Source organism: Oryctolagus cuniculus, chromosome 9 (genome assembly GCF_051225735.1).
Source record: "Oryctolagus cuniculus isolate XC-2025 breed Fujian yellow rabbit chromosome 9, ASM5122573v1, whole genome shotgun sequence".
NCBI classification, from domain to species: Eukaryota; Metazoa; Chordata; class Mammalia; order Lagomorpha; family Leporidae; genus Oryctolagus; species Oryctolagus cuniculus.
The window spans coordinates 103,104,941-103,130,811 of NC_142875.1; the positions used below are offsets into that span (position 1 = coordinate 103,104,941).

Consider the following 25,871-nt stretch of genomic DNA (forward strand, 5'->3'; position numbering starts at 1 on the left):
CAGCTTCTCGGCTGAGGGAGACAAAGCTGGCGGGAGGGAGTGCCTCACACTGGGGTCTCCAAAAACGTTATCAACTGTGCCTCTTTTCTCCATAAAACATCTTTCACTCAGTGGCTAATGAATGATGGGCGTGTGTGGTATATATGTGTACGATTATACTAATTATTAGCTCGATTTCTTATCGCAAAACAGACAAAAAGGCAGGGGTTTTTCTTACCATACCTTGATGGACTGTATTGCTCCCTGGCCTCTGGGGGCCCCCTTCCCTGGGCTTTCTGCCGAGCTCTCCCACCGTGAACCCTGCTCTGGTCTTGCCCATCAGCCCGCTCCTTGCATGAAGGTGTTCTCTCTAGTTCCTCTGTTTCGGACATTGTCTGCTCGCCCCAGAACCTTGTCCGTGCTCACAAGCAGGTCGCAAGACCGCCATCTGGGCACGCTGCTCCCCTGGGCCCGGGTGCCCTCCCCGGTATGCTCGGATGATAGAGAACCCACTTTCTGGGCTTAGAGTGCAAATTAAATAATGGGGGTACGCGTGGAGAACCACGCAAGGCCTACGCTACTGGAGCCGCGAATGCCGCCCGCTGCGCATGGATCAGCTGAGGTCACTCGCGAGGACCTGCACAGCCGCTCCGCGGCGGTTTCCGAGGCCCCGCCCCCAGCCCTCGGCTCTTTATGACGTCCGGGCACGTCTCCTTTGTGCTTCGCCTCTGACCCCGCGCCCGGCGCTCCCTGTGACTGTGGCCCGTTAGAGGACGCTTGGGTCGAGAAGCTCCGGCGAAGCTTCGGGACCATGAGGAAGCTAGCTGCTCGTTTCCTTCCCTCCCTCCTCAAGGGTGAGAGGCGCGCACCTGCTGAACAGACCTCCCGCGGCCCAGTCTTCTGCCCTCCCGAGAGCCCCTCCTCTGCGGTTCCTGGGGCGGTCTCTTTGGGGCCTGCTTTTTTAACACGGGGGTCTAACCTTTGCCTCTGTCTCCCAATCTCACCCAGTTCCACGGGGATCACCTCCAGCTCCTAAGTTACGGGGGGACCCGCTTGCCAGTCTGGCTGTGACCTTGGCCAAAAGCAGGTTGCCGGTTCGGACCGGCCCATCCATCCCTCTATTCCCCTGCCCCTCCACAGTACTGCTGCTGCCTCTGGCACCTGCTCCAGCCCAGGACTCGACCTCAGCCTCCACCCCAGGCAGCCCTCTTTCTCCCACCGAATATGAACGCTTCTTTGCGCTGCTGACCCCAACCTGGAAGGCAGAAACCACCTGCCGTCTCCGAGCAACCCATGGCTGCCGGAATCCCACACTCGTCCAGCTGGACCAGTATGAAAACCACGGCTTGGTGCCTGACGGTGAGGGCCGCACTCGTGGGGAGACAGGTCAAAGCAGACTCCCTGTGCTCTCGTGAGTCGGCGAGTCCGGGGAAGGGTCTGGCTGGCCCCGCACCTGGAAGCCATGTTCTCCACTCTGCAGACACCAAGGGGGTGCTGGACCTCCACCCCCGCCCGCCCTGGGAGGTCCGCGTGCTCACCTTCACCCCTGCCCTTCCTCAGGCGCCGTCTGCTCTGACCTCCCTTACGCCTCCTGGTTTGAGTCGTTCTGCCAGTTCACTCAGTACCGGTGCTCCAACCACGTCTACTATGCCAAGGTGAGGCCAGCACAAGGGCTGGATCAGTGTCCCGGGACCAAGGCAGAGCTGGAGGCCGCGCCACGGCTCCAGGGCTCCAGTAGGGCCACCCTCAGTGCCTCCATGCCAGTCATTCACCCAGAGGAGTCATCAATACAGTCTCACCTTAGGCGTTCAGGAGTCTTAACAATCCTGGTACTATGAGAAAAGGAGGAAAAAGGCAGAGATTAGCCATTCCCTCTCTTCTTAAAGGTCAGGGATGTGATTGAAGTCCAATACAAGAGTGGAGGCCAGGGCAATGCTGTGGCGCAGCAAGTTAAAGCCCTGGCCTGAAGTGCTGGCATCCATATGGGCACCGGTTCTAGTCCCGGCTGCTCCTCTTCCGATCTAGCTCTCTGCTATGGCCTTGGAAAGCAGTAGAGGATGGCCCAATGTAGGGCCTCTGCACCCATGTGGGAGACCCAGAAGAAGCTCCTGGCTCCTGGCTTCAGATCAGTGCAGCTCTGGCCGTTGTGGCCATCTGGGGAATGAACCAGCGGATGGAAGACCTCTCTCTCTGTCTCTACCTTTCTTTGTAACTCTTTCAAATAAATAAATCATTAAAAAATAATTAAAGAAAAAGAGCGGAGTCTAAGGTGGGGTCCAGAGAGAAGCAGGCTTTCTGTTCCAGAGGAACAGCTCCTCAGTTTAGGGGTGTCCAGCCGGGACCATGCGCCTTCCTGTGTACCCAGGAACCGTGAGAGACGGGCATGCTGGAGAAGGTGCTGAGGGATCGGCTGCAGCAGAGGTCTCCCTCGGCCGTGGTGTGCCCACTTTTCCTTCTCTCCTTGCAGAGAGTCCGGTGCTCCCAGCCAGTGTCCATCCTCTCGCCTAGCAGTCTCAAGGAAGTAGAATCTTCAGCTGAGGTCCCACCCACCACCGTGGCCTCCTCCCTTGCATCCCACATCACAGGTGAGAGATCTCCTGGCATCTGGCAGACCGCCCTTTGCTCCTTCCACAATCCCTGGGGCGAGGGTGGTGGGGAAAGGGGCACTCAAGGGACAGCCCTCCTGTGGCAGGACTTCTGCTGCCCTGGCACTCCCGCACTGGACGGCCTCTGGGACTTTCGGAGCTAACAACTTTGCTGTTCGAAGGATGAGTTGCCGGCCACGTAGAATTCCTGGTGTTTCTGCAGGGAGAGGGCCGGGGGTGGCCCTGGGGGCATCAGTTGGGGAAGAACAGCTTCTTCTGGGGAGGTGGGAAGAAGACCCGTGCCTACAGCACCACAGTTGCCATGGAAAGTCTTTGTTTTTTTTTTAAGATTTATTTATAGAGCCGGCGCCGTGGCTCAATAGGCTAATCCTCCGCCTTGCGGCGCCGGCACACCGGGTTCTAGTCCCGGTCAGGGTGCCGGATTCTGTCCCGGTTGCCCCTCTTCCAGGCCAGCTCTCTGCTATGGCCAGGGAGTGCAGTGGAGGATGGCCCAGGTGCTTGGGCCCTGCACCCCATGGGAGACCAGGAAAAGCACCTGGCTCCTGGCTCCTGCCATCGGATCAGCGCGGTGCGCCGGCTGCAGCGGCGGCCATTGGAGGGTGAACCAACGGCAAAAAGGAAGACCTTTCTCTCTGTCTCTCTCTCACACTGTCCACTCTGCCTGTCAAAAAAAAAAAAAAAAAAAAAAGATTTATTTATTATTTATTTGAGTTACACAGAGAGAGGAGAGGCAGAGAGAGAGAGAGAGAGAGAGAGAGAGAGAGAGAGAGAAAGAGAAAGAGAAAGAGAAAGAGAAAGAGAAAGAGAAAGAGAAAGAGAAAGAGAAAGAGAAAGAGAAAGAGAAAGAGAAAGAGAAAGAGAAAGAGAAAGAGAAAGAGAAAGAGAAAGAGGGGTCTTCCATATGATGGTCATTCCCCAGTTGGCTGCAACAGCCGGAGCTGCGCCGATCCGAAGCCAGAAGCCAGGAGCTTCTTCCCGGTCTCCCATGCAGGTGCAGGGACTCAAGGACTTGGGTCATCTTCTACTGCTATTCCAGGCCATAGCAGAGAGCTGGATTGGAAGTGGAGCAGCCGGGACTAGAACCAGCGCCTATATGGGATGCTGCCACTGCAGGCGGAGAATTAACCTGCTGCGCCATGGAGCCGGCCCCAAGAGTGCTTTTTCTTTTTCTTTTCCTTTTTTTTTTTTTTTTTTTTTTTTTTTTTTTTGACAGGCAGAGTGGACAGTGAGAGAGACAGAGAGAAAGGTCTTCCTTTGTCGTTGGTTTACTCTCCAATGGCCGCTGCAGCCGGCGCGCTGCAGCCGGTGCACTGCGCTGATCCGAAGCCAGGAGCCCGGTGCTTATCCTGGTCTCCCATGGGGTACAGGACCCAAGCACTTGGGCCATCCTCCACTGCACTCCCTGGCCACAGCAGAGGGCTGGCCTAGAAGAGGGGCAACCGGGACAGAATCTGGCGCCCCAACCAGGACTAGAACCCGGTGTGCCAGCGCTGCAGGTGGAGGATTAGCCTATTGAGCTGCGGCACCGGCCCAAGAGTGCTTGTTTTTAAAGATTTAATTTACTTCTGTGAAAGACAGAAAGAGAGAGAGAGATCTTCCATCCACTGGTTCACTCCCCAGATGGCCACAACAGACAGAGCTGAGCCAGGCCAGAGCCAGGAGCCAGGAACTCCGTCCCAGGTCTCCTACATGGGCAGCAGAGGCCCAAGCACTTGAGCCATCTTCTGTTGCTTTTCCAGGTTCATTAGCAGGGAGCTGGGGCCGGCACTGTGGTATAGTAGGCTAAGCCTCCACCTGCAGTGCTGGCATCCTGTATGATCCTGGCTGCTCCTCTTCTAATCCAGATCTCTGCTGTGGCCTGGGAAAGCAGTGGAAGATGGCCCAAGTGCTTGAGCTCCTACAACTGCATGGGAGACCTGGAAGAAGCTCCTGGCTCCTGGCTTCAGACTGGCTCAGCTCCAGCCATTGCAGCCATTTGGAGAGTGAACCAACAGCTGGAAAATCTGTCTTTCCTCTCTCTGTAGTTCTGCCTCTCAGATAAAGAAAAAGAAAGCAGGAGCTGGATGGGAAGTGGAGCATCCATGACTCCAGGCTGGATGGGTTGCTGGTGTCACAAGGAGTGGCTTAACCTACTGCACTCCAACACTGACACTGGAAATATACCTTTATTTTTATATGCACATTCTCTTCTGGCTTTTTTTTTTTTTTAATTGAACTGTGTTTGCTTCTGCCTTTCTGTGTTTAGCCCTCTGTGAACTAGGACACAGAACCTGTCTCTAATTTTTAAAAACATGTTAGGCTGGTGCCGCGGCTCACTAGGCTAATCTTCCGCCTGCGGCGCCGGCACCCCGGGTTCTAGTCCCGGTTTGGGCGCCGGATTCTGTCCTGGTTGCTCCTCTTCCAGTCCAGCTCTCTGCTGTGGCCCAGGAGGGCAGTGGAGGATGGCCCAAGTGCTTGGGCCCTGCACCCCATGGGAGACCAGGAGGAAGCACTTGGCTCCTGGCTTTGGATTGGCGCAGCAGTGGCCATAGCGGCCATTTGGGGGTTGAACCAATGGAAGGAAGACCTTTCTCTCTGTCTCTCTCACTGTCTAACTCTGCCTGTCAAAAACATAAATAAATAAAAATAAAATTAAGAAAATAAAAACATGTTATCTATTTAGTTTTATTTAAAGGAGAGATAGAGATTTTCCAATTGCTGGTTCACTCCACAAATGTCTGCAACAACCAGGGCTAAGGCAGGTTGAAGCCAGGAGCCAGGAACTCCACCCGGCTTTCCCACGTGAGTGAACGGGACCCAGGTACATGAGTCATCACCTACTGCCTCTTGGAGTGCACAATAGCAAGAAGCTGAGATCAGGGGTACAGCTGGGGCCCAAACCCAGGGACTCAGCTGTGGGACGTGAGCCTCCACGCAGCGTCTGAACCACCTCGCCACGCACCTGCCCCCTTACTGGCTCTTTTCTCTTCTCTTTCTCGGTGCCTGCCAAACCCTGCTGTAGCCACGGAGCGCCAGGCCTTCCAGCCCTGGCCTGAGCGACTCAGCAACAACGTGGAGGAGCTGCTGCAGTCTTCCTTGTCCCTGGGGGGCCAGGAGCAAGCGCCTGATCACAAGCAGGACCAAGGGCAGGAGCAGCACAAGCAGGGGCAAGGACAAGAACACAAGCAGGAGGAAGCGCAGGAGGAGGAAGAACAGGAGGAACAAGAGGAGGAAGGGAAGCAGGAAGAGGGGCAGGGCACCGAGGAGGGCCTGGGGGCCGCGTCCAGCCTGCAGACAGACCCGGACACGGCTTTGTCCTCCAACCCGCCCTCCCTCCCTCCCCACGTGCGGGAAGTGGAGTCGACTCCCATGATGATGGAGAACATCCAGCAGCTCATCCGGTCAGCCCAGGAAATGGATGAAATGAATGAAATGTACGATGAAGACAGCTACTGGAGGAGCCAGAACTCCGGGAGGTACAAGAAGTTCTGACTCCTCCTGGGCCCTGCCGGTCCTGCTGCGGCTTGGGGGATGCCAGGTTCCCTTGCCCCAGCCTCAGCCTCCAGACTCGCCCAGAGCTGGGGCGGGGGCGGGGTGGGGGGGTGCCTCAAGCACAGCCATTCCTGTTCAGTGCCTAGGGCTGACTTAGTCATGGCCCTGGGTGTTCGTTTCTCTGTGTGCTGTAGTAAAATGAGCGCTGGAACCGCCATGCTTGGGCTCTGGTCTTCTCTCTCGCCCTGGTTAGCACGGAGCCTTGAGAAAGCTATTTCTCCTTTCAGTTCCTCATCTGTCAAAGGAAGCAGTCGGATCTGAGGGCCTCACAGGCCCCACGCTAAGGAAGCGTGCTGAGTGTGTGTGACCAAGACCAGATGGCCAGGGGAGGGGAAGCAGGAGCGGAGGGGGCCTCCTGCCCAGCCCTCCGGCCCCTCCCGCAGCCAGTGCCGTCTTCTTGCAGCCTCCTGCAGCTGCCGCACACGGAGGCGTTGCTGGTGCTGTGCTACTCAATTGTGGAGAACAACTGCATCATAACCCCCACAGCCAAGGTCTGGAAGTACATCGAGGATGAGGTCCTCGGGTTCGGGAAGCCGGTATGCCTGCCACGCTATCTGATGGGTACAGGCCACTGGGTACCCTAGGGGCCTGGCAGGCCTGGTGCAGATCTCTAGGCCAGCCATAAGAGTGGAGGTGAACAGAAGGCGTGAGGCTTGGTTAGAGAGATTCTGCCCAAGTGGAACACCCTTCTTTGAAGGGTCTCTCCAGCCAACCTTAAAGCAGGAAGTTCCAAAACGTAGTCTGGGATCCAGCAGTCCAGTCTGGATTCGTTCTTTAGCTCCCTGAGTTGTTAGGCTTTGAGCCACCTCTTGATCCTGTCTGCACCTCCAGGACCTAACTTGTCTTAGACACGGCTCTCCTTTGCCCAGAGCATTCACAGAAACCATCCCAGGGCATCCGTCAAGGGACCGCAGTCTCATTGTGTCCCTAACACCCAACAAGTCTATTCCAAAGAATGCAGCTTAAAAATGGAATGTGGCGGCTACCGTGGTCAGCATTCCCCAGTTTCTTCAACAAATTGAGTGGGCACTAGTCTCGAGCAGGTATTTGAGATGCTGGTACTACATACCGTGAGCCCAATCCTTCTGTCGTCCTGGGACCTAGAAGCGGAGAAGACGAAACAGGCAGGACAGTGTGGTAGGATCAGTTCTGCAAAAGAGATGAGCACAAAGTGCAGAGACACACACATTGAGCAGAGCGATTAAGCTGCTGTATCAGAGAGCCTGGTTCACGTCCCAGCTCCTCTGCTTCTGACTTCCTGCTGAGAGGCAGCAGCGGATGACAAGTACACGGGAGACCCAGATGGAGTTCTGGGCTCCTGGCTTCAGCCAGGCGTGAACAGTGGTTCCAAGCGTTCTCTCTCTCTCTCTCTCTCTCTCTCTCTCTCTCTGCCTTTCAAATAAATAAATAAACTCTTGACAAAATATCAAAGATAACAGGTGAAGTGGGGGGCAGCTTCCCATGTTTTGAGGGTGGGAGACTGCTTCTTAGAGGAGCTGAGACCTGTAGGTTAAAGAAGTTAACCAGGCAAAAGAAGAGGCCTGGCAGGAGGTTCTTGGCAGAGGACATGGCACGGGCCAGCAGGGGCAGAAGTTTTGGGAGGGGCTAGGATGGGGTGAGTACACTGTTTATGCCCTTATTAAGGGGCCGCTCAGGTAGAGGGGTCAGGGGTACTCTGGGTACAGTGGTATTGTAGGGGAGTGTGGTAGGTGGCGGCAAGGGTTGTATTTAAAACAGCTGAGAAGTTCAGAGGTCACAGGGAGAGCTTGCTGGGTGCTTGGTCCATTTCACCTGAAGCAGAGCAGCAGGAGATAGAGACAGTCAAGGATATAATGTGGAAATCCTGAATGGCAGTCTTAAGCATTTGTATTTTTTTAAAGATTTATTTATTTATTTGAAAGGCAGAATTACAGAGAGGCAGAGAGAGAAAGAGAGGTCTTCTATCTGATGGTTCACTCCCCAGATAGCCACAATGGCCAGAGCTGTGCCAATCCGAAGCCAGGAGCCAGGAGCTTCTTCCGGGTCTCCCACATGGGTGCAGGGACCCAAGGACTTGGGCCATCTTCTTCTGCCTTCCCAGGCCATAGCAGACCTGGATTGGAAGTGGAGCAGCTGGGACTTGAACCAGTACCCATATGGGATGCCAGCAGTGCAAACAGAGGCATAACCTATGCCACAGCACTGGCCCCAAATTATTTATTTATTTATTCAGAAAGAGAGAGACGGAGAAAGTGATATTCTATATTGCTGGTTCACTCCCCAAATGACCATGACAAACGGGGCTGCGCCAGGCCAAAACCAGGAACCTGGAACTCCATCCAGATCTCCCACATAGGCAGCAGGGGCCCAAGCACTTGGGCCATCTTCCATTGCTTACCCAGGTGCATTAGCAAGGAGCTGGATTAGAAGTGGAGCAGCCAGGACTCGAACTGGTGCTCTGATAAGGGGTGGCAGCTTAACAAGCTGCCCCCAGGGTTCAATGCTACCTAGGAAGATCTTCCTGACAGACCTCAGGACCCTCAGTATGGGCAGCAAGCACCTGGGCACCTCTTCTCTGTAGGGGATCCCTCTAGAACATGAAGGTTTCAAACCAAGGCACTTGGGGCAACATAGTTTTTGAGTTTGAGGATGTGGGTCCATGTCCCACCCCCACGCCTGCCACCATCTATTAGACAGGTGACTTTGAGTGACTTCCTTAGCCTCACTGAGCCTCAGGTAGCAGGGAGTGGGATGTTGTCAGCACCCATTGCTACAGTGTCCTTGTGATGACCAAGAAAGAGATGAGTGTTTGTAGCCAGTGCCAGCACCGGGTCACCTCTTTGTAAATGGTAGCATTACAGTGAGCAGAGACAGAGAAGTGGGGAGGGGCATGAGTTCTTTCCAGATGGGCTAGTTAGGGGGGAAGTGTCGGCCATGGCTGATGCCTGTCAGGCACTTGGCAATGAAGTTTCGCAGCTTCAGAAAGAGATCAGAGCTGGCAATAAAGATTTAGGTGTTATCCATGGATAGGCAAGGTTTACATAGGTGTAGATCATCTGCCAGGAAGTGGGTGAAGAAACAGAGTTGGGAGTGAGAATTTTGTGCAGCAATGAAGATGTCACTAGGGATACCTACAGTTCACATGGGAGTGCTGGACTCAGATCCTGGTGCTGCTTCTGATTCCAGCTTCCTGCTAGTGGGCACCCTGGGAGGTGGTGTTCCAAGTCTCTGGGTTCCTGCCAGCCACATGGGGGACCCAGATTGGGTTGCTGGTTTCCGCTTTGGCCTGGCCCAGTCCTGGCTGTTGATGGCATTTGGGGGGAGTGAACTGGCAGATAGAAAATCTTTGTCTGTTTGCCTCTGTCTCTGTCCTTAACTGTCTCTCTCCCTTTCAAACAAATGAACAATAAATAAAAATGACAAGAAATCATGGAGCGGGGGTGGGGGGGGGAGGTCCTTGAGGAACTCGTGGGAGAGAAGCTGCTGGAAGAGCCGGGATGCAAACACCGGGGGGCTGAGGGCTGGGGAAGGAGCCGGCCTTGGCCTCATCAAAGCCTCCCGCCCCAGGTCTGTGACAGCCTTGGCCGGCGCCACACGTCCACCTGTCCGCTCTGCGACTTCTGCTCCCTGAAATTGGAGCAGTGCCACTCAGAGGTCAACCTGCAGCGGCAGCAGTGTGACAACTCCCACAAGACGGCCTTCGTCAGCCCCCTGCTCACAGCACAGAGCGTGTCCGTGGGCACCCAGGTACCCGGCAGGTGGCCTGCAGCGGGGGAGGCAGGACCAGGCAGGGCAGGCCTGCAGGGCACGCCTCTCGCATCTCCTGCACCACAGGTCGGGGCCACGGAAAGAGGCCGCTTTTATGGGCTGGAGCTGTACGGCGGGCTGCGCATGGACTTCTGGTGCGCGCGGCTGGCCACAAAGGGCTGCGAGGACAGTCGAGTCTCTGGTTGGCTCCAGACCGAGTTCCTCAGCTTCCAGGACGGCGATTACCCCACCAAGGTCAGAGCCTTTCCCCCACGCTCAGCCCCATGCCCCTCACCACCACGTCTCCCAGTTAACTTGCTCTCAGAAGTGGGAGGGGGCTTGGGCCCCTGGCTTGTGAGGAGCAGTCCTCGCCCAGCCTCCTGCTGCTCTCCAAGAGACCACCGCACACACACATACACTCCACAGAGCGAAGGAGTGGGAGCCCCGGGTGACGAGAAAACACAGGAGCCATAGGCAGGAGAGGGGTGTTCTGCCCCCAGCCCCACCAGTCACCTGCCAGGTGACTTTGGTCAAGTCACTCGCCTCTCTTGGCCAGTGAAAGGCCAGGTGATGCATGAGGTGGGATCACCTGCAGCTGCAGAGGGCCAGGTCCCCCAAAACCAAGGCAAGGCAAAGGGAGGGGCTTGCTCAGGAAAGTCGTGGTGGCCGAGCTGAGAGCCCAGACGTGGAGGGAGTGTCAGAGGTCGTCTCAGCGCCCCCCACCCCACCCCGGGCAGCATGCTCTCACCATCACCAGAAGAATCCCTCACCTGGACCCTGAACCAGCCCATTCCTCAGTCCCTTTCCCCGCAAGCTGACCAACAGGGCAGCCTCTTCCTCTCCCAGGCTCCCTGATTCTTCCCAGCAATCTGTGACTGGGGTAGGGGGAGAGGGCACGGAGGCCCCCGCCTCAGGGAGGAGAGAGCTGCCCAGTGTCCAAGGCCTGCTTCTCACGGGCCATACCGCGTCCCTGGCTCTGCCACCGCGGCTTCCCCGCAGGGCTACTGTCTTGTGTGGTTTCTGAAATCTCACCCCTCTCGGTTCCTGGCTTGCGCCGCAGGTTTGCGACACAGACTACATCCAGTATCCAAACTACTGCTCCTTCAAAAGCCAGCAGTGCCTGATGAGAAACCGGAACAGGAAGGTGAACCCCGCCCCTGGCCCCTCTTCCTCTCACCGGCCCCAGCCTGCATGCGCACATGTGAACGTGAGCCACTCAGAGCAGCCAGGAAGCTCTGCTTGCATCCCCCCCCACACACACACCCAGCGCCTCCCTCCAAGGAGGCAGCCTCAGCCAGGCCCTCCCAGGTGGGAGGGGCTGGGGACTGGGCTGTGGTGGTGGTGTTGGGAGCGAAGGGCGGGCCTGCGAGGGGCCCCACAGGAGGTGTTGAGTCTCCCAGTCTTACTCACCAGGTAGCCCAGGGTAAGTCACTTCCCCTTTGGGCTTCAGCCTCTTGTTTCTGAAAAAAGGAGGTGGGGCTCCTGGGTGACAAGCACCCCACCTCTGCTGCCCTGCGCCCATGCCAGCACTCCCCTCCACCTTGTCCTGCGGGGCTCCTGACCCCACCCGGCAGTGACATGGTGTCCCCTGCCTAGGTGTCCCGCATGAGGTGCCTGCAGAACGAGACCTACAGTGTGCTGACCCCGGGTAAGAGTGAGGACGTGGTGCTTCGCTGGAGCCAGGAGTTCAGCACCTTGACCCTGGGCCAATTTGGATGAGCTGCAGTCTGTGCTGTGGCCCCCCCACCCCAGCCCGACCTCTCCACGTTCTCCATCGCTTTGAGACCCCATCTGTCAGCTTGCTTCCAGGCTGCCTGTTAGGGTCTCTTACCTCACTACCTACCCTTACTCACATTTTCCTTGGGTTGGGGCAGCAGTTCCCAGAGAAGCCTGTGAGGGGCGCTCTACACCCCCCCCCCCCCGCCCCAAAGAGCTATCTTTCCATAAAGTATTTCTTTTAAGCTGGTGTGGCCTGTTTGGGTTATGATCCCTACCCTCAGCACTGCGCCCTTGCCCCATCCCCCTGAGAGCCTCATGGCAATGGGACTCCGGGAAGCACCCGGCTGCCGGGAGGAGAAAGGGAGCTGGCCTCAGGGGTCACACAGACCAGAGAGTGTGGGCGCCTCGCTGCAGAAGTCCTGCAGCCCAGGACCTCAGAAGTGCGTGGAGGACGCCCCCTCTGCAGCGTAAGCGCCAGAGCCTGACCCAGTCCCTGGGAGGGAGAGTGTAGCTTGCACTTCACCAGGACAGAGCAAGGCAGAGCTGCAGCCCAGCGCTAGGAAACCCTTGCTTTTCACGTGCAGGAATTCGCATGTTGAGATGACAATATCCGGTATTGGCCTTGGGTCACCTGGGCTCTCCCCAAGCATCTTGAGAAACCAGGCTCTCTCCCTGCTCTGTGGCTCACAGGAATTAATAGCATTTAAAACAGTGTTTGCTATGGCAAAGTGGTACCTGAGCTCCCTGTGTCTCCCAGAGCTCTGAGCCCACGGGAAATGGCCATGAGCAAAGAGGAACCATCCAGCCTGGTAGCTGCTGTACTGGAGGAACTGAGTGGCTTCTGCAGAGGTGTCCAGCAGAGCCCGGGCCTGCAGGGGAGTCCTGAGCAGGACTATGGGCTAAACCACCTGCCATACCCAAGGGAGGAAGAAAGCTAGCCCGGAACTGGTGAGAACAGCAAGAGGCTAGTGGGTTAGTCATCTGGCTCTGGCAGCTGGGTGTGCCAGAAAGAGTTCCCGGAAACTGTGGGGAGTGTGTGAATGACTTGGGGCGGAGGGGTTGGGGGAGACTTACGACTCGGCTGGATGAAGTCATTAGCTGCGGGAGTTTCTTCTCTGGCCAGTCCCTGAAGTCCTCTGAGATCGATAATTGCTCTTCACTCCCTCCGTGGCCTGAGTGTGTGAGTGCAAGGAGCTGGGAGGGATGTGCCGTGACCTGAGGAGGTAGGCGTGCCCCTCCTGCCCAGGAGCAGGTCCTACCAGCCCAGCCCAGCCCAGCCCAGCCCAGCCCAGCCCAGCCGGAGCAGGCAGGGGAAGGCAGCTCGGGGCAGCGGCAGAGCGACAGGGAGCGCAGGTACGGGGGTGTCACGGATGGGCTGAACCGCAGAGGGGGCACCAGGGGCAGCAGCTCTCCTGGAGAAATGGGGCACTTGGTGGGGATGGAGATGAGGGGCGTCCCTTGGAACTCTGTCTGAATAGAGTAAAAGGCCCAAAGGGGCTTCCGTGAGCAGGCATCTTTCCCCACGCGGGCTGAGGCAGCTGGCACGCCTAACCCTGGGTGCCCTCCTGAAGCTGGAGGCCCCCCACTCCGGAGCCTCTCCAAGGGTCTTTCTCTCCACCCCCACTGTCATGCTGGACCCTGGGCTTCCCCAGGAGGGCCCACCCCACACATACCCCACGCATCCCCCAGGGCCAGGCCCTCTGCTACTGAACCAGGAGCTGATCTGGTTAAACTCAGCTAATGGGTTCAGTGGCACAGATGGGTTCTCACTGTTCATCTTCCCAGCCATCCAAGGTGGATCCAAACGGGATCTTCTAGAAGCACCGCCTTCACCCCGAGGAGTCTCCCGCAACAGGGACTCCACCGGATGGTCTCTGGTGTCCCCCATGCACTGCTAGGGTGTAGCTCATGGAGGCATGAAGGCGATGAGGATCTTTGAGAAGTCGAACACAGGAATATCTGGGGGCCAGAGGGCTGTGTGTCATACCCATGAAGGTGGCGGCCTCCCCCAGGCCCTGTCTCCAGGGCTACTTCGAAGTTGAAGCTCTCAGGGCAGATGGAGGCAAAGACTGAGGGGATGGGGAAACTGACTAGTGTGTGTGAGCCTCCCCTCCCGGCCACCCAGACACACCAGAGCCCAGCTGCATGTCTGCTGCCTCGGCCCTCCCCATCCTGTTGCCGGGTACACCCCACCCACACAGAGAACTTTTATAAGTTCAGGGACATTGAAAACAAAATGCAAACCAAAGAGGAGACAGCAGTAAGGAGAGGGCTGAAGCCAGTGGTGCACATGAAGTTCAAAGTGAGGTCACTGTGTCCAGAGGCCTCCAGCAGATCTGTCCCCAAGAGGCTGGCCCTGCCAGGTCCACAGGGAGAGAGTGAGACCGACGCGGGCCACAGGTCAGAGGGGAGCCCAGCCTGTCTCAGCGGCTTCTCTGGGTTGGGACTTTGTTTCCTGTTTTTCCAGCTCTTGAAAACAGGGTAGAGGGAAATAGGCAGGTGGCAAGGTGACATCCGATCACACACCTGGGAAAGCTAATTAGCAGGCTGGAGACCAGGCTGGCTTCCTTGGCTTGTCCCAGGAAAATGTGGAGAGGGATGCGGTCAGCGTCCCCCGGGAGGGAGAAGACGTGGCTGTCGGTGATGTTGGAAACGCAGGAAGAGACAGGCTCAGGTGCAGGAGGGGAGGGAGCGGCGGCAGCAGGAATGTTGGCTGGAGGAAAGGCGGCAGGCCCGGGCAGGGAGGAGGGAGGAGGGAGGCAGGCAATAAGACAGGTACCTGGGCCTGGCCGGCCTGCCCTGCCTGGGAAGAAAAGTGGCCCCGGGCCACAGGGAGGCCTCCTCCTGGCCCTCTGACCCTGTGTCACTTGCGCCTCCGCATTGCGTCTGCCCCTCTGAATGGGGAAGCTGATGAGCAGGATTCATTCGGGCTCCCCAAGAAGCTGCAGGAGGAACTATCCCAGAGCCTCTAGGGTGAGCTAAGCTTCTGCTGGAGGCTTGGCATATTTGGATCTGTTTGAGGCCCCTGAATATGCAGATAAGAGGGGATTTTTATAATTTTAAAAAAGATTTATATATATATATATTTTTTTTTGACAGGCAGAGTGGACAGTGAGAGAGAGAGAGACAGAGAGAAAGGTCTTCCTTTGCCATTGGTTCACCCTCCAATGGCCGCTGCGGCCAGTGCGCTGCAGCCGGCGCGCCGCACTGATCCGATGGCAGGAGCCAGGTACTTATCCTGGTCTCCCATGGGGTGCAGGGTCCAAGTACTTGGGCCATCCTCCACTGCACTCCCGGGCCACAGCAGAGAGCTGGCCTGGAAGAGGGGCAACCGGGACAGAATCCGGCGCCCCGACCGGGACTAGAACCCGGAGTGCCGGCGCCGCAAGGCGAAGGATTAGCCTAGTGAGCCGCGGCACTGGCCAAGATTTATATATTTTAAAGGCAGAGTTACAGAGGGCGAGATGGGGGTGGGGGTGGGAGAGAGAGATCTTCCATCCGCTGGTTCACTCCTCGAATGGCTGTAATCACTGGGGCTGGGCCAGACTGAAGCCAGGAGCCTGGAACTCCGTCTGGGTCTCCCAGGTGGGTGGTAGGAGCCCATGTACTTGTGCCATCTTCTGCTGCCTTCCCAGGTTCATTAGCAAGGAGCTGAATTGGAAGTGAGGCAGCTGGGACTTGAACCAGTGATCTGGTATGGGATGCTGGCATTGCAAGTGGCAGCTTACACGGCTGTGCCACAGACCCGGCCCTGGGTCCTTTATAACTGAATCTGTGGGGGCCGGCACCATGGCTCACTTAGTTAATCCTCCGCCTGCAGTGCTGGCATCTCATATAGGCACCGGGTTCTAGTCCCGCTTGCTCCTCTTTCAGTCCAGCTCTCTGCTGTGACCCAGGAGGGCAATGGAGGATGGCCCAAGTGCTTGGGCTCCTGCACTTGCATGGGAGACCAGGAGGAAGCACCTGGCTCCTGGCTTCAGATCGGCGTAGCTCCGGCCATGGCAGCCATTTGGGGAGTGAACCAACAGAAGGAAAACCTTTCTCTCTGTCTCTCTCTCACTGTCTGTAACTCTACCTGTCAAATAAACAAATAAAAATTAAAACAAACAAACAAACAAACAAAAAACAAACCTGAGTCTGTGTGGAAAGGGTGCAGCAGGGGCAACGTTGCCTGAACACAGAGGCAGAGGGAGAGGTCTTAGCTAATTCAGCTAGAGGGTCAGAACTCACACTGAAGGGGCATTTCTTGTGTCTGGGGCGAAACCTTGAGTGACCATGAGCATCTCCAATGAGGTTACAGGGGCTGAGCAGCTAAGCCACACCCAGGACACCTGCATCCCCTATCAGAGTGCCCGTTCTTGTCCTGGCTCTTCTGATTTCCACCCCGCTTCCCACTACAGTACTACTGTACTGTACTACTGTAGGTACTTCCTACAAGTGCCTAAGTCCTTCCAATCCAGGTGGGAGACCCAGATGGAGTTCTGGCTCCTGGGTTCCACCTGGCCCAGCCCTGGCTGTTGGGAGCAATCTGGAGAGTGAATCAACAGATAGAAGATCTCTGTCTGCCTCTGTCTCTCTGTCTTCCAAAATAAAATAGAAATAGATAAATATAAATGTTCAAAAATCAGTAATAGGGTCCAGTGTTGTGGTGCAATGGGTAAAGCTGCCGCCCAGGCGCCAGCATCCCATATGGGCGCTGGTTTGTGTCCTCACTGCTCCATTCCAATCCAGCTCCCCTGTTAATGTGCCTGGGAAAGCAGCAGAGGATGTCCCAAGTCCATTGGCCCCTGCATCCACGTGCGAGACATGGAAGAAGTTCCCGGCTTCAGCCTGGCCCAACCTTGGCCATTGCAGCCATCTGCGGGGTAAACCAGTAGATGGAAGATCTCTCTTTCTGTCTCTCTCTCTCTCTCTCTCTAACTCTTTCATATAAATAAATATTTAAAATAACAATAGTGATAATAAATACGGTGAGGTTAGGGCTTCCCAGAGCTGATCTTCAGGGGTAAGGAGGATGGAGAGATCCCAGAATCCTTCTTTTCAACTTCCTGCCCTCAGGAATTGGGGTCCAAGGAGACAGAAGGATGGGAATGACTAAAAAGCCTTCCCAGGCCGGAGCCGCGGCTCACTAGGCTAATCCTCCACCTTGCGGCGCCGGCACACTGGGTTCTAGTCCCGGTCCGGGCGTCGGATTCTGTCCCGGTTGCCCCTCTTCCAGGCCAGCTCTCTGCTGTGGCCCGGGAGTGCAGTGGAGGATGGCCCAAGTGCTTGGGCCCTGCACCCCATGGGAGACCAGGATAAGTACCTGGCTCCTGCCATTGGATCAGCGTGGTGCGCCGGCTGCAGCGCGCTGGCTGCGGCGGCCATTGGAGGGTGAACCAATGGCAAAGGAAGACCTTTCTCTCTGTCTCTCTCACTCTCACTGTCCACTCTGCCTGTCAAAAAAAAAAAAAAAAAAAAAAAAAAAAAAAAGCCTTCCCTCCCTACATGGGGGGGCGCGGGGGCGGGGAAGCGTGGAGAGGAGGTGCACATAGGCGGGACCAGGAGGAAGAATTTTTCTCCCCCTTCCTGACCCACCACTGTCCCCGTCCTTTCTCCTTGGCTCCTGTCTGCCCTGTGGCCTCTTGCCAAGGGGGAGGCTACCACGGGCAGGGTGTGTGGATGAGTGAGGGAATGATCATGAGCTCGCCTCCTGCCCACTTTTACTCCCTTGTTCTTACTTCCTGCCTGTGGCAGAAAAAGCCCTGCCCCCCTGGCTTATCTCAGCCAAGAGCAGAGCCCAGCCCAGCTCAGAGGGCAATGGTTCAGGTCCTGGAGACCCGGGAGAGGTAAGCAACCTGGTGCCCGCGGGTGTGCACACGGGCAGCTGGAGGGTGGCTGCAGGCCCCGGGGTGCGGGTCGGGGGCGCTGATGTGGAGTGAGCTGGTGCTGGTGCCTCAGTGTGGACGGTGCTCTGTCGGCCTCTCCGTGCCCTGAGGTTCTGATCTGTTAGTGCACATCTGTCTGGCTCTGTAGGTCTGTGTGTGCAAAAGGAGATCATCTCCTTCTCTTCCTCCTCCGGCCTGATGCTGCACAGATGTGTGTTCTACAGGCTGCGTGCACATCTTGGCGTGCACCACGCTCACGAGCTGTGTGCACAACTCCCAGTGTGCACTCACCTCTGTGTGCCTTTGTGGCGGTGTGCGTGACGTTACTGAGCCTACGAGGGCCCCCATGCCTCCTTCTCCCTGGTGAACTGAAGACCCTAGTGTTCGCTCTCTCCTAAGGCAGCTGCTGTTGCTTTGATTCCTGCTTTAACAGCCTGACCTCTTCCTCAAGGCAGGACTGGGGGCGAGGGTCTGGGCTGCCCCTCCCCCACACCAACTCACCCCCCCCCCCCGTTTCCTGTTTGCCTCCTCTTTGGCAGTTTTTCCATCTTTGCCATCTGGCCTGGCACTGGGCCCACTCAGCTCCATGGATGGGAGCCCCAGGGCTCGGGAAGCAGAGGAGCAGGGTGGGGACCAAGGGCAGGGGCCTGGCAGCTCTCAGTGCTTAGCTTGGGCCATTTTGTGCAGTCCTAGCAGAAAGAAGTGGGATTTCTGACAAATCAGCTCCACTCTAAAGCAGCCCAAGGACTTCTCCCCTTGGGAACAGAGTAAGAGCATTGCCACGTCCATTGCTAAAGGATTCCCGGCTTTACCTTTTGGCAGCAGCTCACTTAGTCCCGCTTGGTTTGTTTCACACTGCAATTTGTATATTAGAAAAAAAAATTTTTCTTTTTTTCTTTATTTGAAAAGCAGAGAGACAGACACAGAGACATCTCCCATTGGCTGGTTCACTTCCTAAATGCTTGCAACAGCTGAGCCCAGGCTAGGCTGAGGCCAGGAGCCAGGAACTCCAACCAGGTCTACCATGACCTGCTGTCTCCCAGGCATGCATTTGCAGGGAGCTGAGTTTGGTCTCAATCCCAGGCACTCCAGTGTGGGATGTGGCATCCCAAGCAGAGTCTTAACCACTGCACTGAACGCCTGCCTCCTGTGATATTTTCCAAATGAGTTAGCTGTTTCCTTACCTATCTGAAAGGCAGAGTGACAAAGGGAAAAAGAGAGAGAGAGAGAGAGAGATCTTCATCTGCTGGTTCACTCCCCAAATGCCCCCAACAGCCATGACTGGGCTAGCCCGAAGTCAGGCACCAGGAACTCCACGTGGGTCTCCCACATGGGTGTCAGGGACTTGGGCCATACTGCCATTGTCTGCTACTTCCCTGGTGCATTACCGGGAAGCTGGATCAGAAGGAGGCTGGACTCAATCCCAGGCACTCTGATGTAGGATGTGGGCGTCCCAAGTGGCGCTTCACCTGCTGTGGCCACACCTCCCCCTTGTAATCACCTTTTTAACAGGCAGACTTCTTTTCCAAGAATCCCTCTGTCCACTCATTCACTCTGCGCATCCTAAGTGTAAGCAGCCGCTGCTCCTACGAGTAATTGTTAAGAACGTTGGACTGTCAGTGTGATGACTGTAAATTGTTACTGAAATCTTCGTGCAAGCTGTTTTTAGACAGCTCTTTCAAGGTACAAGGTCTTTGACTAGTCAGGAATGTGCTAAGAATGGGTTATGTGACTGCAGGGACACAGTAGCTGTTGTAACAGGATTGCAAGGTGGGCTAACGCACCTGTGTGTGTTGGGGTGGGGGCACAGGTTTCCCACCAGGCACCCAGTTGAGTATCATTTGGGACCTGCTAGTGCAGACTGAAGTGTGAGGGCCTGCAGGATGCAGTCCCCACTCCAAAACCTCCTCATCCAGTAGGGGAGGTGGAGCGAATACACACGAAACAACTGAAGGGTTCAAACTGAGTGCTTAAGAACTCAAGGGGAGGCCAGCGCTGCGGCTCACTTGGCTAATCCCCCACCTGCGGCGCCGGCACCCCAGGTTCTAGTCCCGGTTGAGGCGCCGGATTCTGTCCCGGTTGCTCCTCTTCCAGTCCAGCTCTTTGCTGTGACCCAGGAGTGCAGTGGAGGATGACCCGAGTGCTTGGGGTCCTGGAGACCAGGAGGAAGCACCTGGCTCCTGGCTTTGGATCGGTGCAGCACGCCGGCCGTAGCGGCCATTTGTGGGGTGAACCAACGGAAAGAAGACCTTTCTTTCTCTCTCTCTCTCTCTCTCTCTCTCTCTCTCTCTCACTGTCTAACTCTGCATGTCCAAATAAATAAAAAACTCAAGGGGAAGTCATAACGGGGTATATTTGTGTGCATGGAAAAGATGGAAGGCCGGCGCCGTGGCTCACTAGGCTAATCCCCCGCCTTGCGGCGCCGGCACTCCGGGTTCTAGTCCCGGTCGGGGCGCCAGATTCTGTCCCGGTTGCCCCTCTTCCAGGCCAGCTCTCTGCTGTGGCCCGGGAGTGCAGTGGACGATGGCCCAAGTGCTTGGGCCCTTCACCCCATGGGAGACCAGGATAAGTACCTGGCTCCTGCCATCGGATCAGTGCGGCGCGCCGGCCGCAGCGCGCTGGACGTGGCGGCCATTGGAGGGTGAACCAACGGCAAAAGGAAGACCTTTCTCTCTCTCTCTGTCTCTCTCTCTCTCACTCTCCACTCTGCCTGTCAAAAAAAAAAAAAAAAAAAGGATAAGTTAGTGTTACTGATCTGCAAGCAATGCTGACATCCCATATGGGCGCCGGTTCAAGTCCTGGCTGCTCCACTTCCGATCCAGCTCTCTGCTGTGGCCTGGGAAAGCAGTAGAAGATGGCCCAAGTCCACATGGGAGACCCGAAGGAAGCTTCTGCCTCCTGGCTTTGGATCAGTGCAGCTCCAGGCTGTTGTGGCCATCTGGGGAGTAAACCAGCAATGGAAGACTCTCTCTCTCTCTCTCTCTCTGCATTTCTGTAACTCTGCCTTTCAAGTAAATAAATAAATAAATCTTTAAAAGTCTGTGTTTTGCATAGGCGTCTGGCCTAAGTGATTAAGATGCCCACATCCCACATCAGAGTTCGTGGGTTTATTACCGATGACTCTGGCTCCTGACTCCAACTTTCTGCTAATGCAGACCCTGGGAGGCTGTAGTGATGGTTCAGGTAGTAGAGTTCCTGCCACTGTGTGGGAGACCTAGACACCATGCTTAGATTTTGGCTTCGGCCTGGCCCAGTCCAGGCTGCTGTTTGCGTTTGAGAGTCAACCATCAGATGGTAACTCTGTCCCTCTCTCTCTGCCTTTCAAACAAACAACAAAACTCAGCACTCCCTTGTGATAAAACCAACTCTCAGCAAGCAGGAAGTTCTTGAACCTGTAAAGGGGTATCTACAAAATAAGAAAAAAAAAGTATCTGTTTCAGTTGCACAAAAGAGGAAGTAGGGGCTGGCATTGTGGCACAGTAAGCTAAGTGCAACGAGGTGGGGTGCAATGCCAGCACCCCCCATCACAGTGCCGGGAAGGATCCCGGCTGCTCCACTTCCCATTCAGCTCCCAGCTAATGCGCCTGGGAAAGCAGCAGAAGATGGCCCAAGTGCTTGGGCCCCTGCCACTCATACGGGAGACCTGGATGGAGTTTTAGGATCCTGGTTTTGGCCTGGGCCAGACCTGGGAGTTGTGGCCATTTGAAGGGGTTAGTGGCGGTGTGTGTGCGGTCTCTCTCTGTCCCCTTTCTCTTTCACTCTCCCCTTCAATAAGTAAATCTTAAAGAAAACAAAAAGGAAGTAAAATAACTGCAGGCACAGATTTCTTATAGGCAACTGTAAAAGAGCAGGTGCTCTGTCCAGCTCAGTCCACACAGTTCACCACCCACTCTTGTGGCAAACAGCAGGGTACGGCTCGAACTTTGGAGCCTGGCGGTCCGGGGTTTGGCCCTGGACTTCACTGCTCCTTGGGGCGAGCTCTTTAGCTTGTTTCCTTTCCTCTAAAAACGAGGACAAACACCCACCTGTTTGAAGATTAGAGACAAAGTCTATAAAGCACCCTGGGACACAGGGACTGGGCAGTGACAGTTGTGTATTCCTTCTCACTCAGCGTGTATTGAGGTAGGTGCTGGGGGAATGCAAATGCCACAGTCCACGGCCCCGCCCTCCAGGAGCCCACAGACTACTGGGAAAGGCGGCCTGAGAGCAGCTAATCACCGCACACACGAAGGAACAGCTTGGAGGAAGCTGCACACTGCCCGAGGGGCTGGGGAGGGGGTCAGGAGAGGCTGCAGAGAGATGACTGGGGAGGAAAGGCATGCAGAGGAGTGGAAGAGCGAGCGTGAAGGCAGAATCCTGAAAACCTAAGGTATGTGCAAACTCAGGACGAGTTTGCTGTGACTGGGGCCAGGGAGCCTGCTTTTATTTGCTTTTCAGCATGATTTTTAAGTCCCATTGCGGGGGACCTTCATGTCTCAGTGTCCGTGGGATACGGATTCCAAGGGCCCTCCGCAGACAGCACGCACGCTGAAGTCTTTTGTATAAGGAGGCCTGGTGCTTGCATATAACTCACCCACATCCTGCCGTATAGTTTAAGCCATCTTTTTATTACTTGGGATACCTAATACAAGGTAAATGCTGTTAGATTGTATTGTTTAGGGAATAAGGATGGGTAGACAGTCTGTCCATGTTCAGCCCAGGCACAGTTTTTTGCCAAATGTCTGTGATCCCCAGTTGGGTGAATCTGTGAATGGGGAACTTGTGGATTCAGAGGGCCAACTGTATTTTGTTGCTGACGCTGGTGTTTCGCGGAGGAGATGTTTCTTCCCTTTAATTGTCCTATTGTACCTCTTGCAAATCTCAAACTGCTGGTTGTGGTGGTTGGAGGAACAAACCAAAAACCCACAAGAAAACTGTTGCCAGCCAGGTTTACATGCAAGGATTCCAAGAGTGCCTTTAGAAAGGAACAGCATGTGTCTTGGGTAATGGCTCAGGGCTTCTGACAGCTTCTCTCCCTGATGCCTCTAGCCACAATCATCAAGCAGCATGACTCTATTAGCCAAAACGTGGAAACAGCCCTATGTCCCCTGACAGATGAATGGAGAGGCAAAATGTGGTTTATACATGAATGGAATATTGTCTTTTTTATTAATTAATCATTTAAATTTTTATTTTTAAAATATTTTTATTTCCTTGGAATATAGAGTGACAGACAGAAAGGAAGAGACAGACAGAAAAGAGAGCTTCCACCTGCTGGTTCACTACCCAAATGGTCATCATGGCAGGGGCTGGGCCAAGCAGAAGCCAGGAGCCTGCTACTCCACCTACGTCTTCCATGTGAGCACGGGGGCCAAGTACTCCGGCCGTCTTCCACTGTTTTCCTGGGCATATTAGCAGGGAGCTGGATCAGAACTGGAGCAGTCGAACTCAAACTGGAACTCTGATATGGGATGCTGGGCCATAGTGGCAACTTAACCTGCTGTGCCACAATGCCAGCCCCAATTAATTTGTTTAACTTGAAAGGCAGACAGACAGACAGAGATCTCCCACCCACTGGCTGACTCCCCAGATGCTTTCAACAGCATTTGGGTGGCTGGGAACCAATCAGTTGAGCTGTCACCTCCTACCTCCCAGGGTGCGCAATAGCAGGAAGCCGAAATTGGAATGGAGCTCAGACTCAAGCCCCAAGACTCTGATGTGGGAAGTGGGCATCCCAAGCAGTGTCTCCAGCATTGCACCAAATGCCTGCCCCTGAACACATTTTGCAGCTATGAAAAGAATAAAATTCTGTCACATGCCGCAAACATGGATGGGCCCTAGAAGCACTATACTAAGCACAATAAGGACCACACAAAAGGACAAACATTGTACACTTCCCATGAGGCATCTGGACTAGGCAAACTCAGAGACAGAAAGTACTTGGGCTGGGCTGACAGGGTGGGGTGGGGTGTGCAGTGTTGCTTCAAGGGTATACAGTTGTTTGGGATAATGAAAAAGTTCTATTTTTGGAAACTGTTATCATGGTGATTATGCAACAGTATGAATGTATTTAATGACACCGAATTACTACACTTAAGAATGGTAACTGGAGGGCAGGCATTGTCATGCAGCAGGTAAAGCTGTCCCTTGCTACCGTAGCATCCCATACTGGAGTGCAGGTTTGAGTCCCGGCTGCTCTGCTCCTGATAACAGCTCCCTGCTAATGTGCCTGGGAGGAGAGTGGAAGAGGGTCCAAGTGCTTGGGCGCCTGCCACTCATGTGGGAGACCTGGATGGAGTTCCCGGCTCCTGGCTTTGGCCTAGTCCAGCCCTGGCTGTGCAGCCATTTGGGAAATGAATCAGAGGATGGATGATTTTTCTGTCTCTTTCACTCTCTGCCCTTCAAATATATTCTTATAAAATCTTTTTAAAAATGGTACTTTCGTTGTGTGTACTGTGCCCCACATACAAACAACAGATAACATCACGGGCTGCACTGGAGGGGTAGCTTCTGTGGCCTTGCTGGGCTGAGGAAGGTGTCTTCCTCAAACCACGTCCTGTCCTCTGTCTCCTGTACTGCTTAGTCATATCCTTTGTCTGCCAACTTAAAAAATATTTATTTACTTGAGAGGTAGACAGACACACTTACAGAACTCCCATCAGCTAGTTCACCCCCGACCCCCCAAATGCTTGCAACAGCTGGGAAGGCAAATCTAGGAGCCAGGAGCTCAATATAGCTCTCTCTCTCTCTCTTTCTCCTTAAAAAGTTTTGATTCATTTGACAGAGAAAGAGAGAGGGAGAGGGAGAGAGAGAGAGAGAGAGAGAGAGAGAGAGAGAGAGAAATCTCCCTTCTGCTGGTTCAGTCCCCAGATGCCTGTAGCAACTGGGGCTGAGTCAGGCCAAAGCCAGCCAGGAGCTGGGAACTCAACCCAGGTCTCCTATGGGTGGTAGGGGCTCAAGTACTTAAGCTATCACCTGCTGCCTCTCAGAATCCACATTAGCAGGAAGCTGGAATCAGGAGCCAGAGGCAGGAATTGAACCAGGCACTGCAAGGTGGGACACAAGCATTGTTACTAGTGGCTTAAGCGCTAGGCTAACCACTCACCCATCTGCCAACTTTTGCATGAGGACTGTGGCTACCATGCTCTCTCACTGGGAACCTCATCAATACCTTTGTGGTCCTACTTCCTCACCTCCCTCCACCCTCTCTGGGTCTAGGTTCCCCATTGAAAATTTATTTGGGGCCGGCGCCACAGCTCACTAGGCTAATCCTCCGCCTAGCAGCGCTGGCACACCGGGTTCTAGTCCCAGTCAGGGCACCGGATTCTTTCCCGGTTGCCCCTCTTCCAGGCCAGCTCTCTGCTGTGGCCCGGGAGTGCAGTGGACGATGGCCCAAGTGCTTGGGCCCTGCACCCCATGGGAGACCAGGAGAAGCACCTGGCTCCTAGCTTCGGATCAGCGCGGTGCACCAGCTGCAGCGCACTGGCCGCGGCAGCCATTGGAGGGTGAACCAACGGCAAAAGGAAGACCTTTCTCTCTGTCTCTCTCACTGTCCACTCTGCCTGTCCAAAAAAAAAAAAAAGAAGAAGAAGAAGAAGAAGAAAATTTATTTGGAAGTCAGAGAGGAGAGGCAGAAAGAGAGAGAGGTCTTCCATCCACTGGTTCACTCTCCAATTAGCTGCAACGACCAGAGCTGTGACAATCCTTAGCCAGGAGCCAGGAGCTTCTTCCGGGTCTCCCACATAAGGTGCAGGGGCCCAAGGACTTGGGCCATCTTCTTCTGCTTTCCCAGGCCATAGCAGAGAGCTGGATCGGAAGTGGAGAAGCCAGGACTTGAACCAGCGCCCATATGGGATGCCAGCACTGCAGGCAGCAGCTTTACCTGCTACGCCACAGCACCGGCCCCTTAGGGTCCCCTTTAAACCCTCATTACCAAGCCATCATCTCCCCTCCACACAGAACCCTTCTCTGGGAAACTTTCTAGTTACAACCTCTAGGGAAGCACCTGGAAAAGGTCAACCCACAGGGCTTCCCCCGCCTGGCAAGACTGCACGGTCAAGGTCACTCTGATGTGGCCTGCCCGAGGCTGGGGTGCAGTCAGCCCAGACAAGCACTCTTACATATTCCTATTTTATAGATGAAGAAGTGGGGTTAGATCAAACAATCAAGCTGGCCCGGGCTGCTGTGACCACAAACCCAGGACACCCAGGAGCAAGGGTGGATGTGATGAGTGAGGCTGGGCTTGTGTACTGTACTCAGGAGTTTGAACTTTATTCTTTAGATAACGGGGAGCCAGCCGAGCACCAGGTCCAGGGGAGTGCTCCATGGTACTTCTTCTTCTCCTTTTCTTAAGATTTATTTATTCGAAAGGCAGAGCAACAGAAAGAGGGAGGGAGGGAGGGAGGGAGAGAGAGAGTGAAAGAGAGAGAGAGAGAGAGAGAGAGAGAGAGGTCTTCCATCTCCT

The 25,871-nt window shown here is 55.2% G+C and overlaps 2 protein-coding genes and 1 long non-coding RNA gene across 10 annotated transcripts in view; 2 read left to right on the forward strand and 1 right to left on the reverse strand.

The window, feature by feature from the left end:
- On the forward strand, positions 1 to 11,801 carry ACRBP (acrosin binding protein). 2 transcript variants are annotated; one of them, XM_002712881.6, is made up of 10 exons: positions 1 to 833; positions 1,120 to 1,338; positions 1,540 to 1,634; positions 2,447 to 2,564; positions 5,587 to 6,040; positions 6,520 to 6,652; positions 9,663 to 9,842; positions 9,930 to 10,097; positions 10,903 to 10,986; positions 11,439 to 11,801. In XM_002712881.6, exons 1-10 carry the CDS (start codon positions 791 to 793, stop codon positions 11,559 to 11,561), a joined length of 1,617 nt encoding a protein of 538 aa, XP_002712927.3. In that variant the 5' UTR covers positions 1 to 790; the 3' UTR covers positions 11,562 to 11,801. The 2 variants fall into 2 exon arrangements, with proteins under 2 accessions (XP_002712927.3, XP_089160665.1); XM_089304539.1 differs by having other exon boundaries at positions 9,663 to 10,097.
- LOC127492053 (uncharacterized) lies at positions 2,583 to 14,586 on the reverse strand. Of its 2 annotated transcripts, XR_011378975.2 has the most exons (4): positions 13,549 to 14,586; positions 12,636 to 12,733; positions 11,253 to 11,302; positions 7,986 to 8,208 (listed from the first exon to the last, which is right to left on the reverse strand). It is a non-coding gene; the product is annotated as an uncharacterized LOC127492053 (long non-coding RNA). The 2 variants fall into 2 exon arrangements; XR_016213477.1 differs by lacking the exons at positions 7,986 to 8,208; positions 11,253 to 11,302; positions 13,549 to 14,586 and adding exons at positions 2,583 to 3,246; positions 7,186 to 7,265 and having other exon boundaries at positions 12,636 to 12,772.
- The window catches only part of LPAR5 (lysophosphatidic acid receptor 5), an 18,546-nt gene continuing 5,300 nt past the window's right edge, over positions 12,626 to 25,871 (forward strand). The window contains exons 1-2 of one of the 6 annotated variants that reach the window (XM_089304540.1): positions 12,795 to 12,914; positions 22,633 to 22,765. The gene's annotated coding sequence lies outside the window, so the exon portion shown is untranslated. Of the gene's footprint in view, positions 12,915 to 17,147; positions 17,390 to 21,606; positions 21,798 to 22,632; positions 22,766 to 25,871 lie in introns of those variants that run through there. The other 5 variants (XM_051850173.3, XM_051850171.3, XM_008259735.5 and 2 more) reach the window with 5 other exon arrangements.

Excerpts from the sequence above, each read along its gene's own strand:
- ACRBP (XM_089304539.1), top strand. The coding sequence starts at position 791 with ATGAGGAAGCTAGCTGCTCGTTTCCTTCCCTCCCTCCTCAAGG. Across the intron at positions 6,653-9,662 it reads TCCTCGGGTTCGGGAAGCCG|GTCTGTGACAGCCTTGGCCG; the intron begins GTATGCCTGCCA and ends CTCCCGCCCCAG. Across the intron at positions 10,098-10,902 it reads ACGGCGATTACCCCACCAAG|GTTTGCGACACAGACTACAT; the intron begins GTCAGAGCCTTT and ends CTTGCGCCGCAG.